The sequence below is a fragment of the Gigantopelta aegis genome, chromosome 9 (genome assembly GCF_016097555.1).
Source record: "Gigantopelta aegis isolate Gae_Host chromosome 9, Gae_host_genome, whole genome shotgun sequence".
Taxonomy (NCBI): Eukaryota; Metazoa; Mollusca; class Gastropoda; order Neomphalida; family Peltospiridae; genus Gigantopelta; species Gigantopelta aegis.
The window spans coordinates 71,100,877-71,123,805 of NC_054707.1; the positions used below are offsets into that span (position 1 = coordinate 71,100,877).

At 40.3% G+C, this 22,929-nt stretch overlaps 1 protein-coding gene across 1 annotated transcript in view; it reads left to right on the forward strand.

Moving 5' to 3' along the window:
• The window catches only part of LOC121381738 (snake venom metalloproteinase BaP1-like), a 37,947-nt gene extending 15,618 nt beyond the window's left edge, over window positions 1-22,329 (forward strand). The window contains exons 5-12 of the mRNA XM_041511085.1: window positions 1-134; window positions 8,490-8,586; window positions 9,937-10,014; window positions 11,338-11,486; window positions 12,695-12,747; window positions 17,483-17,594; window positions 18,294-18,464; window positions 22,176-22,329. The exon at window positions 1-134 is cut by the window's left edge and continues 20 nt beyond it. Coding sequence (XP_041367019.1) covers window positions 1-134; window positions 8,490-8,586; window positions 9,937-10,014; window positions 11,338-11,486; window positions 12,695-12,747; window positions 17,483-17,594; window positions 18,294-18,464; window positions 22,176-22,329 — 948 coding nt within the window. The remainder of the gene's footprint in view (window positions 135-8,489; window positions 8,587-9,936; window positions 10,015-11,337; window positions 11,487-12,694; window positions 12,748-17,482; window positions 17,595-18,293; window positions 18,465-22,175) is intronic.
• The last annotated feature ends 600 nt before the right edge of the window (window positions 22,330-22,929 follow it).

A 22,929-nucleotide genomic window follows, 5' to 3' on the forward strand; every position in this document is an offset into this window, starting at 1 on the left:
TCAAATACTGTTACAAAGTCCGACTATGAAGACATACTTCTGTTAAATCCTTCCACACATGCACGGCAGAAACGAGAGACAACAGAGTACTATATCGATGTCCTAACTGTTATTGACTACTCAATTTACCAAAGGTAAGTACCGTGCACGTGCTTAGAATTTATGACGCTCGTCTGTTACACCGTTATCGAACCGAGCCAAATAACCACGAAAATATTCTTTTTTATCATGCAACCCCTTTCAAGTTATATTTTTGTAATATGTTTCAGTCAAAAGTGGTATAAAAACTATTAGTTTTATCGTGTAGAAACTACTTCCGTAAGTCGGACAATAGCAAGTGCCCAAAAGCATCTTGTGAATGGCATAGCCAGCCTAAAAGTTATGTGTTTCCAGATTTTAAATTAAATACTTTGCTTCTACTTCAAAGTCTGTTGTGTCACATTATATTTTGTATCTTTTTCTGTGAAAATAAACTCAGGTTTATGTGTGACCTGAAGAAGATATATGTTTATCACTGGCTGCTAGTGACTGTGACACCAGACGCTGTTCCCAATGTAAACATTCTTTGCAGGAAGCTACTTGTTTTTTGTTTAATTCAAAACGTTGTAAATGTTATATTTATTTATGCAGTTCAACAATTATTGTTGTAAATGGATGTTTGAAAAAATGAGAAAACGATCTACCTGAAAATTGAGCAAACATCCGTCATGCGCACAACTCATTTCCTAGTGACATGATAACACTTCAAATTATCAGGTCAATAGGAAGCATGCTAAAAATCAATTCCAACCCAAGGGACAAAATGTTGTCTGGTTTTTTTTTGTGAGGGCCGAGGTTTATTTTGTATAATGTACTCTATAGTTTGTTTGTGTTTCTGTGTGTATTTTTTCAGTACCTTCCGTGTTCTGTTATATTCCATACTGTTTTATCCCAATTGCTAACTATAGACGCAACAGTAGTATCAGGGCCTACCGTGAGTCATGACCTACTTTCAGTGACCTTGACCTTGATGACGTCACGGCCTTGTCACGTGACCTCGTCCTACTGACCCGGCCCTGACCTACTTAGACTGGCCTACTGTACCGTGTGGAACGTCCTACTGACCCGGCCCTGACCTACTTAGGCCGGCCCCAACCTACTTAGTCTAATCCTGACCTATTTAGCCCGGCCCCGATCCGTTGTACTTAGCAACGCCCGTGCTATCCTGTCTGTGGGAAATGTAGGATCCCTTGCTACTAATGGGAAACTGTAGCGGGTTTTCTCTCTAAAACTGTCAGAAGTATGTTTCACATCCAATAGCTTGAATAGGCAATGATTCATAAATCGAGGTGCTCTATTGCTATCGTTAAACAAAACCACATCTAAGGACTCTGCCCGACGCGAGATAGTGTGTTTAATTTTAGCGCGCTGAATGATGAATGGTTATCACTGTTTACATCCGGGAAGCGGTGGTATATTGTGTTGTCAGTCTCTAAATAAAATACTCTTCGGAACTAGAAGTTACATTCTTAAAGACGTGAAATAAGAAATGATTTAAATAGGTGTAAAACAGAATTTTCGTTCTACGCTATCTGGTTCCCGCTATCTGATAGGTCAGTTAATAATAATCTTGTGAATGCGCTATTTCGTCACTTCATTCCGCGCTTCGCCGCTCGCACATATAACGGTTTAAATGACAGGTTTTGTTGACATGCTCGAAGTAGTCAGCTGCGAACGACTTCGCGTCCAGCGTTGAGGGTACGTCGTTCGTATCTCATGTGGGGAAATTACATTTTTTCTATTATTTTTAAAACAAAATAATAATTTATAGTTTGTTTTTATTTTACTTATTTATTATTTATTTGTTTATTTATTTATTATTTTACGAGGGGTTTTTTTCAAGCAGCCTCTAATAACCCTGTGGGGACGGGACGTAGCTCAGTGTTCCCTTGATGTGGGTCGGTCTGGGATATATCCAGCCAATGCTCCACAACTGGACAACGGCCGTGGTATGTACTATCCTGTTTGTGGGATGGTGTAGGATCCCTTGCTGCTAATCGGAAGAGTAGCCCATGAAGTGGCGACAGCGGGTTTCCTTAATCAATATCTGTGTGGTCCTTAACCATATGTCCGTATAACCATAAATAAAATATGTTGAGTAAATAAAACATTTCCTTCCTCGTAAAATAAAGATTAATTGAATACAAATATTTTATTTTGTTTTAGTCATAGGGAAAGAAAGACATGTTTGTCTCGAAGAAAGGAATGTTTGTTAAGAAGAAAGGCATATGTGTTAAGGAGAAGAAAGGAATGTTTGTTAAGGGAATAAAGGAATGTGTGTGTGTGTGTGTGTGTGTGTGTGTGTGTGTGTGTGTGTGTGTGTGTGTGTGTGTGTGAAACATCCCAGCCCATTGCTTTGAAGAAAGAACGCGTGACTGCAACTCAACGCTCCGACCTAAACTATTATCTTTTAGCTGCATTTTAAGCACAAGTATTTCCCTAGAGTACAAGCCTTTTTACAGGGCTTTTTTAATTACCAAATAGGTAAATACAGTGGTCGATCTAGGATCGATCCCCGTCGGTGGCCCATTAAGCTATAGCCAACTAGTGTATTATGTCTGGTATATCAAAGATCGTGGTATGTTCTGTCTTGTACACACAGCTCTTGCTACTATAAAGTAGCGGTAGAAATATCCAATCACAAATCTAGTCATAGAGTAAAAAAAACACAAAAAACCAAACGCAATGGTTTGGTTTTTTCATTTATTTCTAAAATTACAAATCACTGACACATATTAAAATGGGCACACACTGGGTTACATCGAGAGGCCTTGCGGGCGACATGTGAATAATATGAGTGTTCATTTCTCTTCATCATCGTCGTCCTCTTCATCGTCGGTATCGTCGTCGTCTTGTTCATCCAAATATTCGCCGATCCAGGAACGATACTGATTTAATTTAGAACGAATCTGTGGACTCACATCTTTGTCTGGATTCACAAACTGTAAAAAATTTCTGGTGTTGGGACCTTTGTCAAAGTAATGCATATAGGTCAGAAAGCGAGAGTACGTGTCTTTAAATAACTTCCATTGCAATGTCTTCATGTTTCTTTCGATGGCATTTTGGGACATGTTTTTTTCTTCGTAGCGTTTCCTCTTGCTTTGGAGATAGTCATGATTGATGTCGAATTCACGTTCCACCATGAGACGAATGCCTTCGTTTTCCAGGTCGGGCGACGGCTCTTCTTCTTTTTCATTTCCCTCCTCACACGTTTTCACGTGTCGTTGCAAGTTGCTTCCGTCTTTAAAGACCAGACCACACGTATCGCAAGACTGCATCCTCTTGACTTTTTTCAGATAGGGTTCTACCTCATCTTCTTCTTCGTCGTCACTTTCGTAGGCGGGTATGCCTGGTAGTTTTCTCTTGAATGCGTTTCTTTGCATGATTTGCATGTAGAGCTCTTTCTTCGTCGGTGGTTGCAACTCTTCTGAGACATTCACCATTACGTTCGTGCTTTTATACCATTCGGACGGCCCCGTCTCTAAACCATTAGGCCGAAGACGCCAATGTTCGGGCGTGGTCGGTTTCAAGTCCACCATGAGATATCCGTAGGGCCTGTGGGTAGCTTCCTCAAACCGCTGCATGAAATGACGAGTATTTCCAGGATACATCTGCTGTGCCAAGGTTAGGACTTGCTGCTTGTCGATGGGGTTGTTGAACAGTGCCAGGTAATGACAGTTTCTTCTCTGTGTCGGGTCCTTGCTGTGATACAGGTTCTGGTTGATGACAATCACAGAGAGGTTTCTGTGGTGACTTCCTTCCGTGAACAGGTCGGTGATGCGAGGGTCTTTTCCAGCTGTAGACATCAGGTCGTCCAACACGATGAGATTTCTGACTCTCGAATCCAAATAACGATCCTTTTCACCCAAATTCTCGGGTATGCCTTGAACAAATTTCACTCGAGCAACCATTTTGATCGTATCATAGAGGGGTTGCCATCGTTTGTAGAGCCAGATGATGCGCTGGGGAGGCGGCTGGATTTTACCATCCCTTAGCAGTTTGTACAACAAAACTGTCTTTCCACACGACGTGGGTCCCGACACGATCATGGTGAACGGATGTAACAATCTTAGGGGCTGCTGCTGCAGCGGAGCAGGAGCTATAGGAGCCCTATGAGCAGGAGCTATAGGAGCCCTATGAGCAGGAGCTATAGGAGCCAGAGGAGCTATAGGAGCCGGAGCAGGAGCTATAGGAGCTATAGGAGCCAGAGGAGCAGGATCTATAGGAGCCCTAGGAGCAGGAGCTATATGAGCCCTAGGAGCCGGAGCAGGAGCTATAGGAGCTAGAGGAGCCAGAGGAGCAGGAGCTATAGGAGCTATAGGAGCCAGAGGAGCAGGAGCTATAGGAGCCCTAGGAGAAGGAGCTATAGGAGCCCTAGGAGCCGGAGCAGGAGCTATAGGAGCTATAGGAGCCAGAGGAGCAGGAGCTATATGAGCTAGAGGAGCCAGAGGAGCTATAGGAGCCGGAGCAGGAGCTATAGGAGCCAGAGGAGCTATATGAGCCCTAGGAGCCGGAGCAGGAGCTATACAAGCCAGAGCTATAGGAGCCAGAGGAGCCGGAGCTATAGGAGCCAGAGGAGCAGGAACCATAGGAGCCAGGGGAGTAGGAGCCAGAGGAGCAGGAGCCATAGGAGCCGGAGCAGGAGCTATAGGAGCCATAGGAGCCTGGAGTTGAGCTGAATGGAAGGTCTTCCAATGACGTAGCATATATATGGTTTTGAAAAAGTCTTTGGACATACGGAACACGATCTTTTGTTCATGACATGTTCCGGAATAAACCAATTCTGATTCATGATGTTGATTGTTGAAGTATTCGACGTGAACTGACGATGTTGAAACTGCCATGCCCCCTTTTATAGCCTTCTCAGAAATGCTTGTGCCGTTTTTGCCCAGTCTGCTCTCGTCGTTTCTGTTCCACGCCACTCTCTTGACGTTTCCGTTTCTGCTCGGCCTTGGCTTGCTCTACCACTTGTTGTGTTGGGGAGACCATGACGACTTTGGGTGTCGGGGACTTATTCTGTTCCTCTTTTTCTTTTTTCCACGTGGGATCGTAGAGTTCTAGACATCGATCCACACTGTACATGATCTGACTTTTCCCACCACGTTGCACTGGAAAATGAGGTTGAAGTTTACCTTGCCTGCAGTTTATAGAAACGGGTCCACTTATCCACGTCGGGTACATATAACTTGTACTGGTCTGACATGTTGCTCCTCTAAAAGTTCTACCTCAAATGACGAGTTTTCCAAAACTATTTTACTTATATACCTTATGACGCATAAAGATATGGTACAGGAATGTTTGAATGTGTGTGATACGTATGACCAGTGTCCCTCCTCCCAAGCACAAATCTCATCGTGCGAGCTCCCCAAAAATAATCGTTACCAAAATATTACCCTTTACCAGTGTTACTACCATAGGGACACGTCCAGAGACACACTCATGGACCCAGGACATACATAAGAAAGCAAAACCTGTTATTCACGGTTTTATTCACAACATACAACATGAAAACATAGCACACAAGTGTCTAAAACATCTAATGTCTGAACAGGTTGTTCACATAAGGACATCTTGGAGAGAGTCTGTAATGTTCCATCACTGGGTCGTCTGTCTTCTTCCATCGGTAAACACGAAGTCCGCAACAGTAACAGGTGATGGCATCGTGGTCTCCCGTGTAGTAGAAACCGGCCTTGGCAAGTTCTTTTGGTTTTTGACGTAATTGTATGGGCCACCGAGCATACGTCAGCATCCGGGCATAGAAATGTCTCATTTCGGGACGATGACAGAACACGTAACGTCTCGAATAGCAATCTTCCTCACAGGCAGCATCTGTTTCACAGGCAGCATCTGTTTCACAGGCAGCATCCGTCTGATCTGTGGGTTCATCCACGAGTTCGCCATCTTCAGTTCCAACCCCAATGTCATGTGTAGCATCCGTTTGATCCGTATAATGAATACTCTTCTTCTCCTCATCTTGTTTGGTAGTCACTCTTTTGATTGTATGTCTTTCTGAACATTTGCAGACCAAGACGTCGTCCTCGTCGCTACTGCTGCTGCTACTAACACTGCTCGAATATCCCGATGTCATTTTCTTCGTACCAGAATATCTTCAAACTCCAAAGCAAAAATAGATCTCGTTCACAGAACTTTCGGCAAGCGAATGACGCTACTAACAAAACACCCCTTTTTATATCTAAATACGAGCCTACATAGGTCAAGACCAGTCGTAAGTAGGCCAAGGACAATAGTGTGGGGGACAGTCCAAGAGCACAACGGAACTAGTCTAAGTAGGTCAGGGCATGACTCATACCAAGGCCAGACACCTGCCAAGTATGCCAAGGGCGGTCCATGACTCACACCAAGGCCAGACACCTGCCAAGTGTGTCAAGGTCGTTCTTTCTTCAAAGCAATGGGCTGGGGATGTTTCACACACACACACACACACACACACACACACACACACACACACACACACATTCCTTTATTCCCTTAATAAACATTCCTTTCTTCTCCTTAACACATATGCCTTTCTTCTTAACAAACATTCCTTTCTTCGAGACAAATATGTCTTTCTTTCCCTATGACTAAAACAAAATAAAATATTTGTATTCAATTAATCTTTATTTTACGAGGAAGGAAATGTTTTATTTACTCAACATATTTTATTTATGGTTATACGGACATATGGTTAAGGACCACACAGATATTGATTAAGGAAACCCGCTGTCGCCACTTCATGGGCTACTCTTCCGATTAGCAGCAAGGGATCCTACACCATCCCACAGACAGGATAGTACATACCACGGCCGTTGTCCAGTTGTGGAGCATTGGCTGGATATATCCCAGACCGACCCACATCAAGGGAACACTGAGCTACGTCCCGTCCCCACAGGGTTATTAGAGGCTGCTTGAAAAAAAACCCTAATAAAATAATAAATAAATAAACAAATAAATAAATAAGTAAGTAAATAAGTAAAATAAAAACAAACTATAAATTATTATTTTGTTTTAAAAATAATAGAAAAAATGTAATTTCCCCACATGAGATACGAACGACGTACCCTCAACGCTGGACGCGAAGTCGTTCGCAGCTGACTACTTCGAGCATGTCAACAAAACCTGTCATTTAAACCGTTATATGTGCGAGCGGCGAAGCGCGGAATGAAGTGACGAAATAGCGCATTCACAAGATTATTATTAACTGACCTATCAGATAGCGGGAACCAGATAGCGTAGAACGAAAATTCTGTTTTACACCTATTTAAATATTTTCTTATTTCACGTCTTTAAGAATGTAACTTCTAGTTCCGAAGAGTATTTTATTTAGAGACTGACAACACAATATGCCACCGCTTCCCGGATGTAAACAGTGATAACCATTCATCATTCAGCGCGCTAAAATTAAACACACTACCTCGCGTCGGGCAGAGTCCTTAGATGTGGTTTTGTTTAACGATAGCAATAGAGCACCTCGATTTATGAATCATTGCCTATTCAAGCTATTGGATGTGAAACATACTTCTGACAGTTTTAGAGAGAAAACCCGCTACAGTTTGCCATTAGTAGCAAGGGATCCTACACTTCCCACAGACAGGATAGCACGGGCGTTGCTAAGTACAACGGATCGGGGTCGGGCTAAATAGGTCAGGATTAGACTAAGTAGGTTGGGGCCGGCCTAAGTAGGTCAGGGCCGGGTCAGTAGGACGTTCCACACGGTACAGTAGGCCAGTCTAAGTAGGTCAGGGCCGGGTCAGTAGGACGAGGTCACGTGACAAGGCCGTGACGTCATCAAGGTCAAGGTCACTGAAAGTAGGTCATGACTCACGGTAGGCCCTGATACTACTCGCAACGTTGCAATACCCGTACTTTAATTAGTCACCAAATAGCTAAAGTTTAAAATGTGCCGTTAACCAAATATGTCTTTCCTTTCTTTTCTTTTGGGAGTTTAGTAATGCTAGGTTCAGACTATCACCTGTCACGAGGAAGTTGGCCGACTCGATAATTGCGTTGTAATTGCCCCCATAACCAACTTAGAGAGCTGCGCTCAAAGTAACAACTAATCGGTCGTAAGTGTTAGTTTTGACGAGAATCGAGTTGCAAGACCGCTCAAACTAGCAAATGGACAATCGTATAATGCTAGGCTCAGACTGTCAACTGTTACGACACAGTTGGCCAACTCGACGGTTGCGTTGTAATTTCCCCAACTCCCGACTTACGACGGGTGTGCTCATATTAACAACTAATGGGTTATAAACGAGAATCGAGTTGTAAGAGCGTCCAGACAAGCAACTGGACAGTCGAGGAAATCGTGAGAGTAGAACGCTGACGAACTTTGTGCTGCCAGTTGGTAGTTTGACTCTAGCATTAGGCAGGTGCGAACCAAATGGTAGAAATCACTTCAGAAGGTTTGGTTGTACATTAAATGTATATAATATTATATTTATTTTCAGACACTATAATCGCACAGATTCATCGTTAGCTGCGGCCACAAGAAGAGTCCATGCACTTCAAGACATTCGGGAATATTTCGCCTACGTCATGAACGGGGTATTTTGAAATTATGTAGCATGTCAATAAAAAATATATATAAAATAAACTAAAACGTGCATTTTTAAGTGCATGGTGTTTATTTAATACGATACAAGCATAACTGAAGCGAAAATCTATTTTACAAACAATTAAATATTTATAAAATGAATCCAAATGGTGTTACCCGTCATGTTTCCGATGTAACAAAATGTTTCAAAATACAATTAATTTTCTGCATCTCACGATTAATTCTTTTAAAAACAACTTCTACTTTTATACAACGTATTAATGACATATCATGATATCAAATATCATGTTATATAATTAGCAGTTTTCTTGCAAATTAAGTGGGTACTTTAAATTAATAAAAAGGGTCGCAACTCTAAACATGTTTGATAATTTGTAATGTAATTATTATATTTTTCAAATACATATTTCATTTAAATTGTGCATTTTAATAATTCAACATTAAATACTTCAATTTAACAAGATGATATTAATTTAATTAGAACTGTTCGATGTTATTAGCAATAAAAATGTATTTGTAATAGGGCAAAAAAGTTTGTTTTCTTTAACGACACCACTAGAGCACATTGATATAGTAATCATCGGTTATTGGATGTCAAACATATGGCAATTTTGACACAGCCATAGAGAGGGAATCCGCTACATTTTTCAATTAGTAGTAAGGGATCTTTAATATGCACCATGCCACAGACAGAATAGCACATACCACGGCATTTGATATACCAGTCGTGGTACACTGGCTGGAACAAGAAATAGCCGAATGGGCCTAGCGACGGGGATCGATCCCAAATCGACCGCGCATCAAGCGAGCGCTTTACCACACCGCTACGTTCCTCCTATAATAAGGAAGAGTTCTGATAAGTTACACAACGATAAAATTCCACATATAATAATACTTAATTATTTGAACCGCAAGCACACGCTTTATTGCCGTTAAAATGTACTTCCAATATTTACTTTTTTCGCGGGAAATATATTATAACGCTCACAAACTTCGATTTCCCCAGAATGTACTACAGTTTATTTCCATGTTTAAGGGGGTCATAATAAGCTGTAGTATGAACATTTGTATAAATCGTCCAGAAAATAATCGACTGGGTTACAAGTTTGCGTTGCTAAAGTAAGTCATGGAGTCTTTTTAATGTCAACCATGCTGTTCCCATTGGATATAAAGAAGAAAAGAAAAGGAACAAGATAATAAACAAACGTTTTCATTAGAACTGTGTTTTTAGAGTAGGTTTTTGTGGATCACAGTTTTGCTTCTGTTTATTTCTAGTATATGGTGCTTCTGTTTATTTCTAGTATATGTTTCTTCTGTTTACTATTTTCTTTAATCTTCAGGTAAACCTTCGATACAAGAGTATAACTGGCTTGGATGAACGTCTGGTCATTAGACTGACGGGTTACGTCGTAGCAGAGGTGTGTATATGTGCAACGAAACATAATTATATCTCAAAACTAATCATGGTTTGACAGATCAGCACTTTATATTAATCAAACTATTCAAGTTAATCACAACTTTAATATGCAAATGTTTTCTCCCTTTTTTGTTTGTGCAAAACCACGGTAGTCAAAGACGCTTCCAATTGTGTCTAAAACTAGCAGCTTAACCCCTAGTTGCTTTTTTCTTTAAGGGTTTGGGGTTGTAGTATTTACATATATTTATGCTGATTGAATCGTTCCACAGCCAGCTGTAGCCAACTATGTTACTATTGTCGTCTATAGGATTCGATTTGATGACCTTGTATAAACCTACAGGTTAGAAACGGTCATTTATTTTCAAATTAGCTTTTCGACGATTTAATAATGAAATGAACCATAACTAGGCAAATGATATGACTTGCTATATTACAAGCTATAAAGACTGCATTTTTAAATCTGAATTAAAAGTATATGAATTGTTATTACACGCTGTAAAGACTGGGTTTTCTCGAATACGATTTTTATATCAACTCGTGATGTGTGAAAACAATATTTTCACTCATTGTTTCACAATTCGTGAAAATATGGTTTTCACGCATCACAACTTGATATAAAAATCGTATTCGAAAAAAACCCACACCATGAAATGGTCTATTTATTATATACATCTTTTCTAATTTTTGACAATATTTTTTGGCTTTTTGTTAATATCTTTCGCTTATCATATCTAAAACGCGTAATGCCATGATATAGGCCTTCTGATGGAACAGTTGCAGAAAATTTACTTGACCATAGACGTTTTAAAAGAAATTTGAATAAAAAATTATCTTTGTTAAATTATTAAATCAACATTTATTTAATAATGCTACTGGGCAACACAAAGCGATCCTCACAAAAAACCCTCACAAAAACAACACGAATCGAACGCCGTTTAAATTTTAATTTACATTCAATGACATTATTTAGCTTCCCTTTCAAATCTTTTAGGTATTTTATCGTAATTGCACTTACATCCCTTTTTATAGGTAAAATTGTTTAAATTATGTTTTGTTATTTTTCAAATACGATCAGATGCATTGGTAATCATAAAACTTAAATACGAAGAAACAACACAAAGGGAGATACTTTAATCATGAACTTTTACAAAATAGTAAATACGATTTCTATATTTTCACTGCAGCTAAAATACAGTGAAAATATGACTTTTCACCGAATATCACTTTTATGGTTTCTGTAGATCTATATATTTCATTGCTACGTATATAATAAGTCTTGTTATTACAAGCTATAAAGACTGCATCTTTAAATCTGAATTAACAGGCTCGTGATCAAGCTTCCTGGACAGAAAACAGTGTTCTGATGACGTCATCAGGTGGTGAGGTGAATTCTCTTACAGCGCTGCAGGAATTGAAAGCCTGGGTTGCTAACACGTCACTGCCTGATAATGATCACGTGATGCTGTTTACAAGGTCAGTGAAGGCCACACATGTGCGTAATTAGGTTTTTATTGCTGTTGGAAGTGAGAGGTAGAGCAGGGGGACATTGCCCATCTCTAAAAGCAACACATTGCCCCCACCCAATCTTTTTCGATTTTGTTTGTTTTGTTTAACGACACTACTAGAGCATATTGATTAATTAATCATCGGCTACTGAATTATGACATATAGTCTTTGAGAAGAATTCCGCTACATTTTTCATTAGCAGCAAGGGCTTTTTATATGCACTTTCCCCACAGACAGGAAAGCACATACCACAACATTTGATCAGTGGTGGTGCACTGGTTGGAACGAGATCAAAATAATCAGCTGAATGGATCCACTGAGGTGGTTCAATCATGCGACGCAAGCACCTCAGGCGAGCACTCTACCGACTGAACTAAAATTCCCGCCTCCCTCCGGTGCGAAGACAAATGTATATATTACTGGCATCTTCCGACGTCTGAGGTCATGACCTCCAATCTTTAATTGTGTTCCTGGACAGATAACCCACAATGTTGAAGTGTGTAGCCAGGAAAGCATGCTTAAACAATAACAAAACAATAACAAAAATATACTGATTTTGTTTCTTTGAATGTAACTAAAATTATGTCAATAATTCAAAAAATGGCTGTGAACTAGGAATGGGATTTTGTTGCTTGGTCCCACGTGGTGTATATACTATAAAATACTTAATTCGTAGCTTTATTACGATTAGATTATTAGATTATTTGGGAGAATGAAAAGGTGGCCTGTTAAAACAGTTTCCCACTTAATATATATGACAGCTTGAGCAGCATTGTCCCTAATTTACACCATTTAATGGGGTTGTAATATTATTTGGTTTCCCCATGACCATTTTCGGGGACTAACGTTTGAGGATGGATTTCAAGTTTTTAGTCCCCGAAAAATGGTCACAGGGCAGTCATATTTGACCCCACTAATTGCCTTAGAAAGTGGTATCAGAAAATTAACATATATGGTATACTTCCTCCATTTTACTTAACAGTGCAACCTCCAAAACAAGAAACAATATATAAATAAATTAACATAGAAACCTGTTATATTAATTTTATTTTGCTAATTATATTATTATATAACTTCCATGTACAAAATGTACTAAGGTTATTAAAGTTAGTACATGTCAGTATTCAATGTTTGTCTACAGATTTTAAAATAGATGTAATTTGTGTGTCATTTAGGTATGATTTGTTCAGGATTATTGCTGATGGGAGTAAAGCAAGAACCAGAGTTGGTTAGTATTTTTCTTTCTGTTTCTGTCTGTCTGTCTGTCTCTGTCTGTCTGTCTCTCCCTCCTATGTATGTAGGTATGTATGTATGTATGTATGAATATCTGTATATTGTATGTATGTCGAGGTTGACTGTTACATACATAGATATTAACGCACTGGCGCAGGGGATAATTAAATCCTTTCTGGCCTCACAAATTGTCCAGTGCCGTTGCTAGGACTCGAACCAATGCCACCGAATCACCCGCAACTATGCAGACTTGCCACGATACCTTTTGAGCTATTGAGGCATGCATACATATACTCTTCAAAAGAAGAAACGCAAAACCACATTGTCGTAACATTTGGAGAATTGATTTAATTATTGAATGGTGAGTCCGATAATTACCAAATGTTGCAGGATTGTTCACAATTCACTCTAGTCCATTGTGAGTAAGTGATAGGACACACCACCAAGGTCAAGGTCATCTGGAGTCAATACCGGGTGTGGCCTCCGCGTGTGTTGTGGCCTCCGCGTGTGTTGACAACTGCCTGGCACCGCCTGCCCATTGAAGCAACCAGAGTACGGATGACGTCCCGGGGGATGGTGGCCCACTCGGCCTGCAAGGCTGCTGCCAGCTCGGGCAGGGTCTGGGGCTGTGGTTGTCGCTGTCGGAGGCGTCGGTCCAACTCGTCCCATAGATGCTCAATTGGGTTCAAATCCGGTGATGTCGATGGCCAAGGAAGGACATTAATGATGTTGTTCTGTAGGAAAGCCGTTGTGAGACGTGCTGTGTGAGGCCTGGCGTTGTCATGTTGGAACACTGCGTTGGCGTTGGCCATAACTGGAACGATGTGTGGCCGGAGGATCTGGTCAATGTAGCCCTGTGCATTCAGGTTGCCCTGCACGTGGACCAGGTCAGTTCTGCCAGTGTGTGAGATGGCTGCCCACACCATGACACTACCCCCGCCGAATCTGTCCACTTCCTGCACGCAGTTTGCCGCATAACGTTCACCACGACGCCTATACACGCCACATCTTCCATCATGACGTCGGAGCAGAAATCGGGACTCGTCACTGAACCACACCTGTCTCCATCGCAGTTGAGGCCATTGTCGATGAATCTGGCACCACTGCAGTCGGAGTCGACGGTGTTGTGGTGTTAAGATGACACCTCGAACTGGACGTCTGGCACGAATTCCTACCTCACGTAGGCGGTTCCGTACGGTCTGGTCGGATATCCTGCGCAAACCTGGTATTGTTGCGGCTGTGGAGGTGGCAGTAGTCAATCGTTCCCGAAGGTGGCGTACCCGGATGTAGCGGTCCTGCCCGGGGGTAGTGACCCGTGGTCGACCGGATCTAGGGAGGTCACGTGTTGATCCATGTTGCTGGTAACGGTCCCACAGTCTGGAGATGGTGCTTGGGGACACATGGAATGCCCTGGCAACGGCCGTTCTGGATTCGCCTGCGCCTAGTCGGCCAATGGCATTGTTTCTCTGCGGTTCACTGAGACGTGGCATGTCCTGGATTGTCATCTGTCGGCCAGATACAGAGGCCAGGCAAGCGAACACCCTGCACTTTTATACTGTCGGTGTTCATGTTGCACGTGCAGACAACGCACGTGCAGTGGTGACATGGTTTGCACGTGGCTGCGTTTTTGCGAATATTCACATTTTGGAACTTTATTGTACAGTAGCTGCGTTTTATCGAATGTAACCGTGGGAATGTGTTTCGGACATGCAATGACCTTATATTCACAAAGCATGAACCGGTAGGAAACATAAAATCGGAGTTATAACCCATTTGTACCCTTTTGCGTTTCTTTTTTTGAAGAGTATATATATATATCTTATTACCAGTGTTTTTCGGTATCGTCAATATCATATATTAGGAATAAAAGTTGGATTATGTCAGCCTCTGGCGAGCATAATACATTATTTTTATTCCTAATATTTGATATTGACGATACCGAAATACACGAGGGTATAATCTCTTTATCATATAATCTCAAGCTTAATACAAACTGGTTTTGTAAACAGTATACGCAACTTTAATTCCAATCAGCCAATACGCGATAATCAAATGACGTAAGAATATGTGGCGCGGTTTCTGTTTGAATGGAAATGACGTCAGACATGAATAACATCATTTTGGATATTCTTACATAACAATAAACTTGTGCTTAACGTTTTTTATTGTATACATAGCAATAGAATATATAGATCTACGGAAACCATAAAAGTCATATCCGGTGAAAAGTCATATTTTCACTGTATTTTAGCTACAGTGAAAATATAGAAGTCGTATTTACTTTTTTGTAAAAGTGCATGATTAAATTATCTCCCTTTGTCTTTGTTCTTCGTATTTAAATTTGATGATTACCAATGCATCTGATCCTATTTGAAAAATAAAAAATGTAATTTAAACAACTGTACCTATAAAAACGGGATACGAAGTGCAATTACGATAAAATATTGTGACGGTACATGCTCTTAATTTTGTTTTCCCCTGTGGCGATATTAATTGTTTTAGAGGGCCGTGTGCAGTTCCAAATTGCACTTAAGCCCAGATGGGCAACTTGTTACGTGATACCTTTGCGCGACGGTCATCGAGCTTTTCTAATACACACCCAGCGCAGTTGTGGAGGCCATGTGGCTAGTAGTTACGTAATATCTCCGGTAGTGCTGTTTATGGCCAGGGGATTGCTCGCGGATGGCGACAGCCAGTCTGACGATCAGTGAAAAATATGCCGGCGTGGTGGTTGTGGAAAATCCACATGATACGTGAGGTACCGCCTTGTACCCCCAGGCGATATTCGCTGTCTCTGAGAGTTTTGAATAAATAGCTAGGGTTTAGAGATATCTAGAGGAAACAGTTGGAAGTATCCAGGGGAACGGTCGTCGTCCACTGAACGATCTATATTAGTTCAGACGGGACTTTGGTAAATATATATTTTCTGCTCTGTGTATAACCTTGATGTGATTGATGTGACTTTAAACATTTTAATACTGTATTATACCAATATTATTTAGACGGTGCTGCCGGTCATCTGACGCAGTAATCTGTAGGCTCACTGTCCTAAATAATTATAAAAAGCTTAACCAGTCATCCTAGAGGACCTAGGTAAACTGTAGGTTATTGTCTTTATTGTGATAGGTACCAGTATTAATTCTGTGTTACAAGGTTACTGAATGAGTAGTTAGGGTTAATTAAAAATTAACCAGTTAGGAATAGAGCTGTAATTCCTTTATTAATTAAGTTCCCCTGGAAGCGTTTCTCAATTATCACACGTGTGGGTGTTGTGACACGGTGAAGTGATTAGCATATTGTGTAAACTAGACACCTAGAGATTAACTAATTAAGTCCTGGGTTGTTATTATTGTTGTTATTAATTAACTACTGCGGCAGTACATTTGTCAGCGTAGGTTAATACAGATTCCAAAGTGTATTGTGTTTTTGTTGTGTTTTCTAGTGAACTAAACGTGCTATATTACATATACTTTATATAAGATCGTATCTCTGATAATACCTAGACGAGCCACATTAGGGTATAACCGCCCGTTACAGAGAGATCTAATAGATATACAGTTAGGAGAGATATTTGGACAATCGTGTTTCATTCAGTTACGGGTATTATAGAATCCCCGTGACAAATATATAAAACAAATTGAATACGAAGCTAAATAATGATGACAAAGTAGTGTCATCAAGTGTAAGTGACAGTGTAAGAATTTAACGGCGTTTGACTGTTTTGTATTTGTGGGAGTTTTTAGAGGATCGCTTTGGCAGGTATGTTTGCACCGCAGTATTGTTAAATAAATATTAATAAAGATAAATTTTAATCAAATTTCTTTTTAAAAGTCTATGGTAAAATAAATTTTCTGGCAAAGTTCCATAGGAAGAAATATATCACGACTTTACGTGTTTTCGATAGGATAAGCGAAAGATATTACCAAAGAGCGAAAGATATTGTCAAAAATTAGGAAATATGTATATAATAAATAGACCATTTCATGGTGTTTTTCCGAATACGATTTTTATGTCAACGAGTGATGTGTGAAAACCATATTTTCACGAATTGCGAAGCAATGAGTGAAAATATGGTTTTCACACATCACTCGTTGACATAAAAATCGTATTCGAAAAAACCCATGAAATAGCCTCTATTTATTTTCTGAACGCTGCACAGCTTGCAGTGTAAATTGCTATTAAAACGTTTTTGTTCGACGACCATGAGTGCATATGTCAATTATGGAGTGTCATCGTAGTAAGTCTGCTTAAATGTCAATAAAGTTATCAAATTCTCAAAGTATGTGATCTAAAAATATCACATAATTTGATTGCACTGAAAATGCTAGATATGATATGATATATTACATACATACATACATACATACGTACGTGCGTGCGTGCGTGTGTGCGTGTGTGTGTGTCTATCGCCCACTCTGTGTGTGTATTTCTGTCTGACCGGGTCTGTTTGCCTGTGTCTATCTCTCTCCATACACTTATTGGTGTACATTTGACAGTGGTATACTGATAAAATACAGTAAAATCAATTCCATTTATTATAGTCTGAAGGTTTGTTTCTTAGACAAAAAAGTGAAAGATGTTCACGTTATTGTAATCTTCTAACACGGTACAATGTTGTGATCCCTTTTTAAAACTGTACCCCCAGCAGCGTTTTAGTGTCTTCAGGGTATACAAATTGACCAGCTCTTTGTGTAGAGTCTATATTTCATGTCTTTGTTTTTACTCCTTAGGAATTGCTTACATGTCAAAAATGTGCAAACCGTTAGGACTAAGCACTTCGGTAATCGAGGATGACGGAGGATTTCAGCGGATACTGACTGCGGCTCATGAACTTGGACACAGGTCAGTTAAGACTCATATAAACTGGACGCGGCGCGTGCGTGCGAGTGTCAGGATTATAGTATTGCCCGAGCGAATCCTGACACGAGTTTTGTAAAATCAGTACGATTCACACGCGAGTGTAATAATGTCTTTATTATCCACATCCAAAATATTGTTTTTACGAATAACCTGCTAAGAAATTAACTAACGAAACTAAAAGGAAACGACGTCATTTTGATAAGCGTTTACACTGGGGACCGTCGCTTCACAAAATATCGTGAACTATGTATATGGTCGTGGAATGTGCTATCCTGTTGGTGGGATATAAAAGATTCCATGCTACTAATAATAATATGTCCAAATTACTAAATGTTTGGCATCCAGTAGCTGATGATTAATAAATCGTGTCAACCAACACCCCGAAAACGGAACAATCGTCACAAATTCCATGATTATTTCTTCTTCTGCTTTTCGTTCGCTTGACAACTACACGTTGATGCCAGCCGTGACTATCAAAGATACTGTCCTCCGTAGATCTCTCTTGGTACCGTACACCTTCTTCTCGAGTGTTGCTGTAGTTGTCCAGGTAGTGTCCCTCAGCTGCTGTAGATGTTAGTAGCATTATTTTATATTTGTTTTTAAGAAAAATGATTCTGTTTTTCTTCTTTGTTTTATGATTGATGTTTGTTATTCTTGATGTTTGTTTTATTTGTTATTCAGTTTGGGATCTAAACACGATGGTGATAATAACACGTGCACAGGAGAAGACCAATACATCATGGCTGCTACTAGCAGGCTTAGAACAGATCCTAACATGACCAACCCCTGGCTGTTCTCGTCCTGCTCAGTTTCGTACTTCAAGAATCTGTTGGCATCACTAATGCAAACAAGGTGAGTTATCTTCGTTTGTAAACTTCAAAAAAAACCACACACACACACACACACACAGATATAAAAAAAATATATACAGAAAGAGAGAGAAGCGCGCGTGTATCGCGCGCGCAAACACACACACACGTTTGGCTGCTAAATGGATGCTTTATACATGTAAGTGTTGTATAACTAGCCGGTGACTGAGTGGTTGTCTGGTTAGATGGTGACTGAGTGGTTGTCTGGTGAGATGGTGACTGACTGGTTGTCTTGTTACATAGTGACTGAGCGGTTGACTGGTGACATAGTGATGACTGAGCGGTTGACTGGTGACATAGTGATGACTGAGCGGTTGACTGGTGACATAGTGATGACTGAGCGGTTGACTGGTGACATAGTGATGACTGGGCGGTTGACTGGTTAAATAGTGACTGGGCGGTTGACTGGTGACATAGTGACTGAGCGGTTGACTGGTTACATAGTGACTGAGCGGTTGACTGGTGACATAGTGATGACTGAGCGGTTGACTGGTGACATAGTGACTGAGCGGTTGACTGGTGACATAGTGATGACTGAGCGGTTGACTGGTTACATAGTGATGACTGAGCGGTTGACTGGTTACATAGTGACTGAGCGGTTGACTGGTGACATAGTGACTGAGTGGTTGACTGGTTACATAGTGACTGAGCGGTTGACTGGTAACATAGTGACTGAGCGGTTGACTGGTGACATAGTGACTGAGCGGTTGACTGGTGACATAGTGATGACTGAGCGGTTGACTGGTGACATAGTGACTGAGTGGTTGACTGGTGACATAGTGACTGAGTGGTTGACTGGTGACATAGTGATGACTGAGCGGTTGACTGGTGACATAGTGACTGAGTGGTTGACTGGTGACATAGTGACTGAGTGGTTGACTGGTGACATAGTGACCGAGTGGTTGACTGGTGACATAGTGACTGAGCGGTTGACTGGTGACATAGTGACTGAGCGGTTGACTGGTTACATAGTGACTGAGCGGTTGACTGGTTACATAGTGACTGAGCGGTTGACTGGTGACATATTGATGGCTGAGTGGTTGACTGGTTACATAGTGATGACTGAGTGGTTGACTGGTGACATAGTGTTTGAGTGGTTGACTGGTTACATACTGATGACTGGGTGGTTGACTGGTTACATAGTGATGACTGAGCGGTTGACTGGTTACATAGTGATGACTGAGTGGTTGACTGGTGACATAGTGATGACTGAGTGGCAAACTGGTTGGCTTGTTGGTTAACGTCAGTTTGCATCAAAAGGGAACCAATGAATTGACAAGTAACATAATAAAGAATAGTGCTAAAGTATGTAAATGTTTTATTGTGTTTCAAACGTACATCAGATCGAATAAAAAAAATTGAAACAAAATGTCAGTGTAAATGAACATGTTTCGTAACAAATTGACATCACTAAGCACAGGTTAAGTCTCATTATAGACTTATATTAAAAAAGGTACATATAAAAATATATGTTTCCACTGAAACCACCTTAAAATTTTTAATTACATAAAAATATTTAAAATATTCGACGTTTTGTTAGTCTAAAAACCAACCAACATCCTCAAGAGAATTAACAAAGTGCTGGGCATATAACCAGTAAGGTATAAAATAAAGAATGCCAGCTTGGAATTTAAAAACACAAAGCTAGGTAACAAGACAGGAGCTGACCAATAGCATAACAATAAAATTAAAGAACAAAGGGGTATAAAAAGTCTTACTTGTTAAAGCCAGTAGGGCTGTACTCATTGAGGCCATTGGGGTGAACAGTATTCAGTTTATGTATCCAAATGGATTCTGCAAGGTCTAACTTAGCTTGGTCTCTGTTAACTTGCTGTAAAAGAACACAACTGTAATCATGGTGTTGTAAATTGAAGTGAGGGGCCACATGGGGAACTTTATCTTTTTTTATTATATTTGATGTTTGAATAGTCTGTCCAACATATTGTATTTGGCAAAGTTTGCAAGTAAGGCAGTATATGACACGATGAAGCACAGTTGAGGGTGTTTTTTATTTTAAAAGTTTTATTAGTTTTACTGGTGATCGAGTCTGTGGTGAGCATAGCAGCACAAGTTTTACACTTAGAACGCCCACAAGGGCTGCAACCCCAAGCCTGGGGTATATTTTTTATCCGACGCAGTTGGTTACATTTTAAAATGTTAGCTAAGGTGGCATTTTTACGTTCAGCAATGGTGATGGGTGTGGCCACTAAAGTTTTAGCCATCCTTTCACTAGTATGAAGAATGTTTGTGTCTTTGGAAAATTGACGGAGGTTTGGTTGCCTGGGATCATAGGTAGTTACCCAAGGTACAATGTTTTTGGTTGACTGGGATTTGTCTGTGTACTGTAATAATTCAGCTCTAGGGCGGTTCTGTGCTTTTTTTAACATAGCCACAACTATTTTTATTTTATATCCACAATTTAACAAGTATTCAGTGAACTCTAGAAGGTGTTGTCTTTCCCATTCAGGTTTACTGCATATACAGCGAATTCTGATAGCACCACTGTGAGCAATAGAGTTAAACACATGTCGTGGGTGACAGCTGGTAGGGGGGAGGTATTTGTGAGAAGCCAGTTTCTTTACAATGTAGGTCAGTGTGCAGGACTTTGCTATCAGCAATCACTTTCACATCTAGAAATGTCACTGATTTTTTACTCAAATCAAGTGTGAATTTTATTTTGGGATGTTGTTCATTAAGTTTATTAACAAACTCTAGAATATCTGGTTCTGAGGCATATATTATAGACTTATATTGCAATTCATCAGTTCAATTTTAACGCAGACGGACTGTAGCTGGGGTAGTTGCCTATTGGCTGGTTGGCTTCTTGTTTAGTTGGTTGACTGGTTGATTGACCAAGTTGTATGGCTGCATGGGCGGATAAATAATGGTGTGGTCGGAAGCGACCGGCGTCGTGGTTAGGCCATCGGTCAACAGGCTGGTAGGTACTGGGTTCGGATCCCAGTCGAAGCATGGGATTTTTAATCCAGATACCGACTCCAAACCCTGAGTGAGTGTTCCGCAAGGCTCAATGGGTAGGTGTAAACCACTTGCACCGACCAGTGATCCATAACTGGTTCAACAAAGGCCATGGTTTGTGCTATCCTGCCTGTGGGAAGCACAAATAAAAGATCCCTTGCTGCTAATCGGAAAGAGTAGCCCATGGAGTGGAGACAGCGGGATTCCTCTCAAAATCTGTGTGGTCCTTAACCATATGTGTGACGCCATATAACCGTAAATAAAATGTGTTGAGTGCGTCGTTAAATAAAATCTTTCTTTCTTTCTGGTCGGAAGCGCTGTTTTCGGAATGAGCTTGTGGCTTTCGTAAAATTTCAGAATGGATTGCAAGACAATCGAAGTGACGGATAAATCGAAGTGACAGATAATAGATAAATCGAAGTGACGGATAAATTGAAGTGACAGATAAATTGATCTGGCAGATAAATCGAAGTGACACATAAATCGATGTGACAGATAAATCGATCGATCTGACATTTAAATCGATCTGACGGACAAATCGATTTGACAGATAAATCAGTGTGACATTTAAATCGATGTAACATTTAAATCAATATGACAGATAAATCGATGTGACATTTAAATCAATGTGACAGACAAATCGATGTGTAATTGGACATGTCTGCTGACATGTTACACGTTTCAGATGTAATGGTTTTTGTTTTCATTTGTTAACCAGCTATGGAGTAAAGTGTTTGACACAGAAGGTAACAACAGCGAATGTCCCTCTAGTCTATGACCTGCCAGGACAGATTCACAGCCCTGATGATCAGTGTAAAAGGATACGCGGTCCAGAATCAGAACTCTGCCAGGTATTGGTGTTGTCATTTTAGCTGATAATAGTTTAAGCAGTTTTCCAAATGTCTTGTATATTAGGCTACTGACTATTCAACTGGCATTGTACACACCAGCTGGTTTATTTCAAGAGCTAAATAGCAGTATTTGGCCAGAGCTATTACTATTTTATATTCACTAGTCATTAAAAATAAAATGAATTAGTATCAGAGCGAATTAAGATGTTTAGAGCGTGAATTTACGATGCTTAATGATTCTGATCTCAAAGAATTAAATATTGCACATTTTACTTAAAGGATTTTATTAGACGCAAACATCTTACAATGCAGCAAGTTCAGGATAGTTTTGAACCGGAGGTTCAAATAACTGTCAGAAGCGTTTAGTATATAACATACATGTATTTGTATGTTGGCATGATCTAACATGCCTTGTTGCTGAGTCTCGACACCACAATCCAGTAGCTCAAACTAGGACGTCAGAACCATTTTAATGACTTGTTTTTTCCACCAGCCACATGATTAAAGTAAATCTTAACTGTATACTATGCTGCCGAGATCGTTAGGTCAGAATTGGAAAATTATAACAATTTATAGTCAACCACAAATATTTTATTTAACGACGCACTCAACACGTTATTT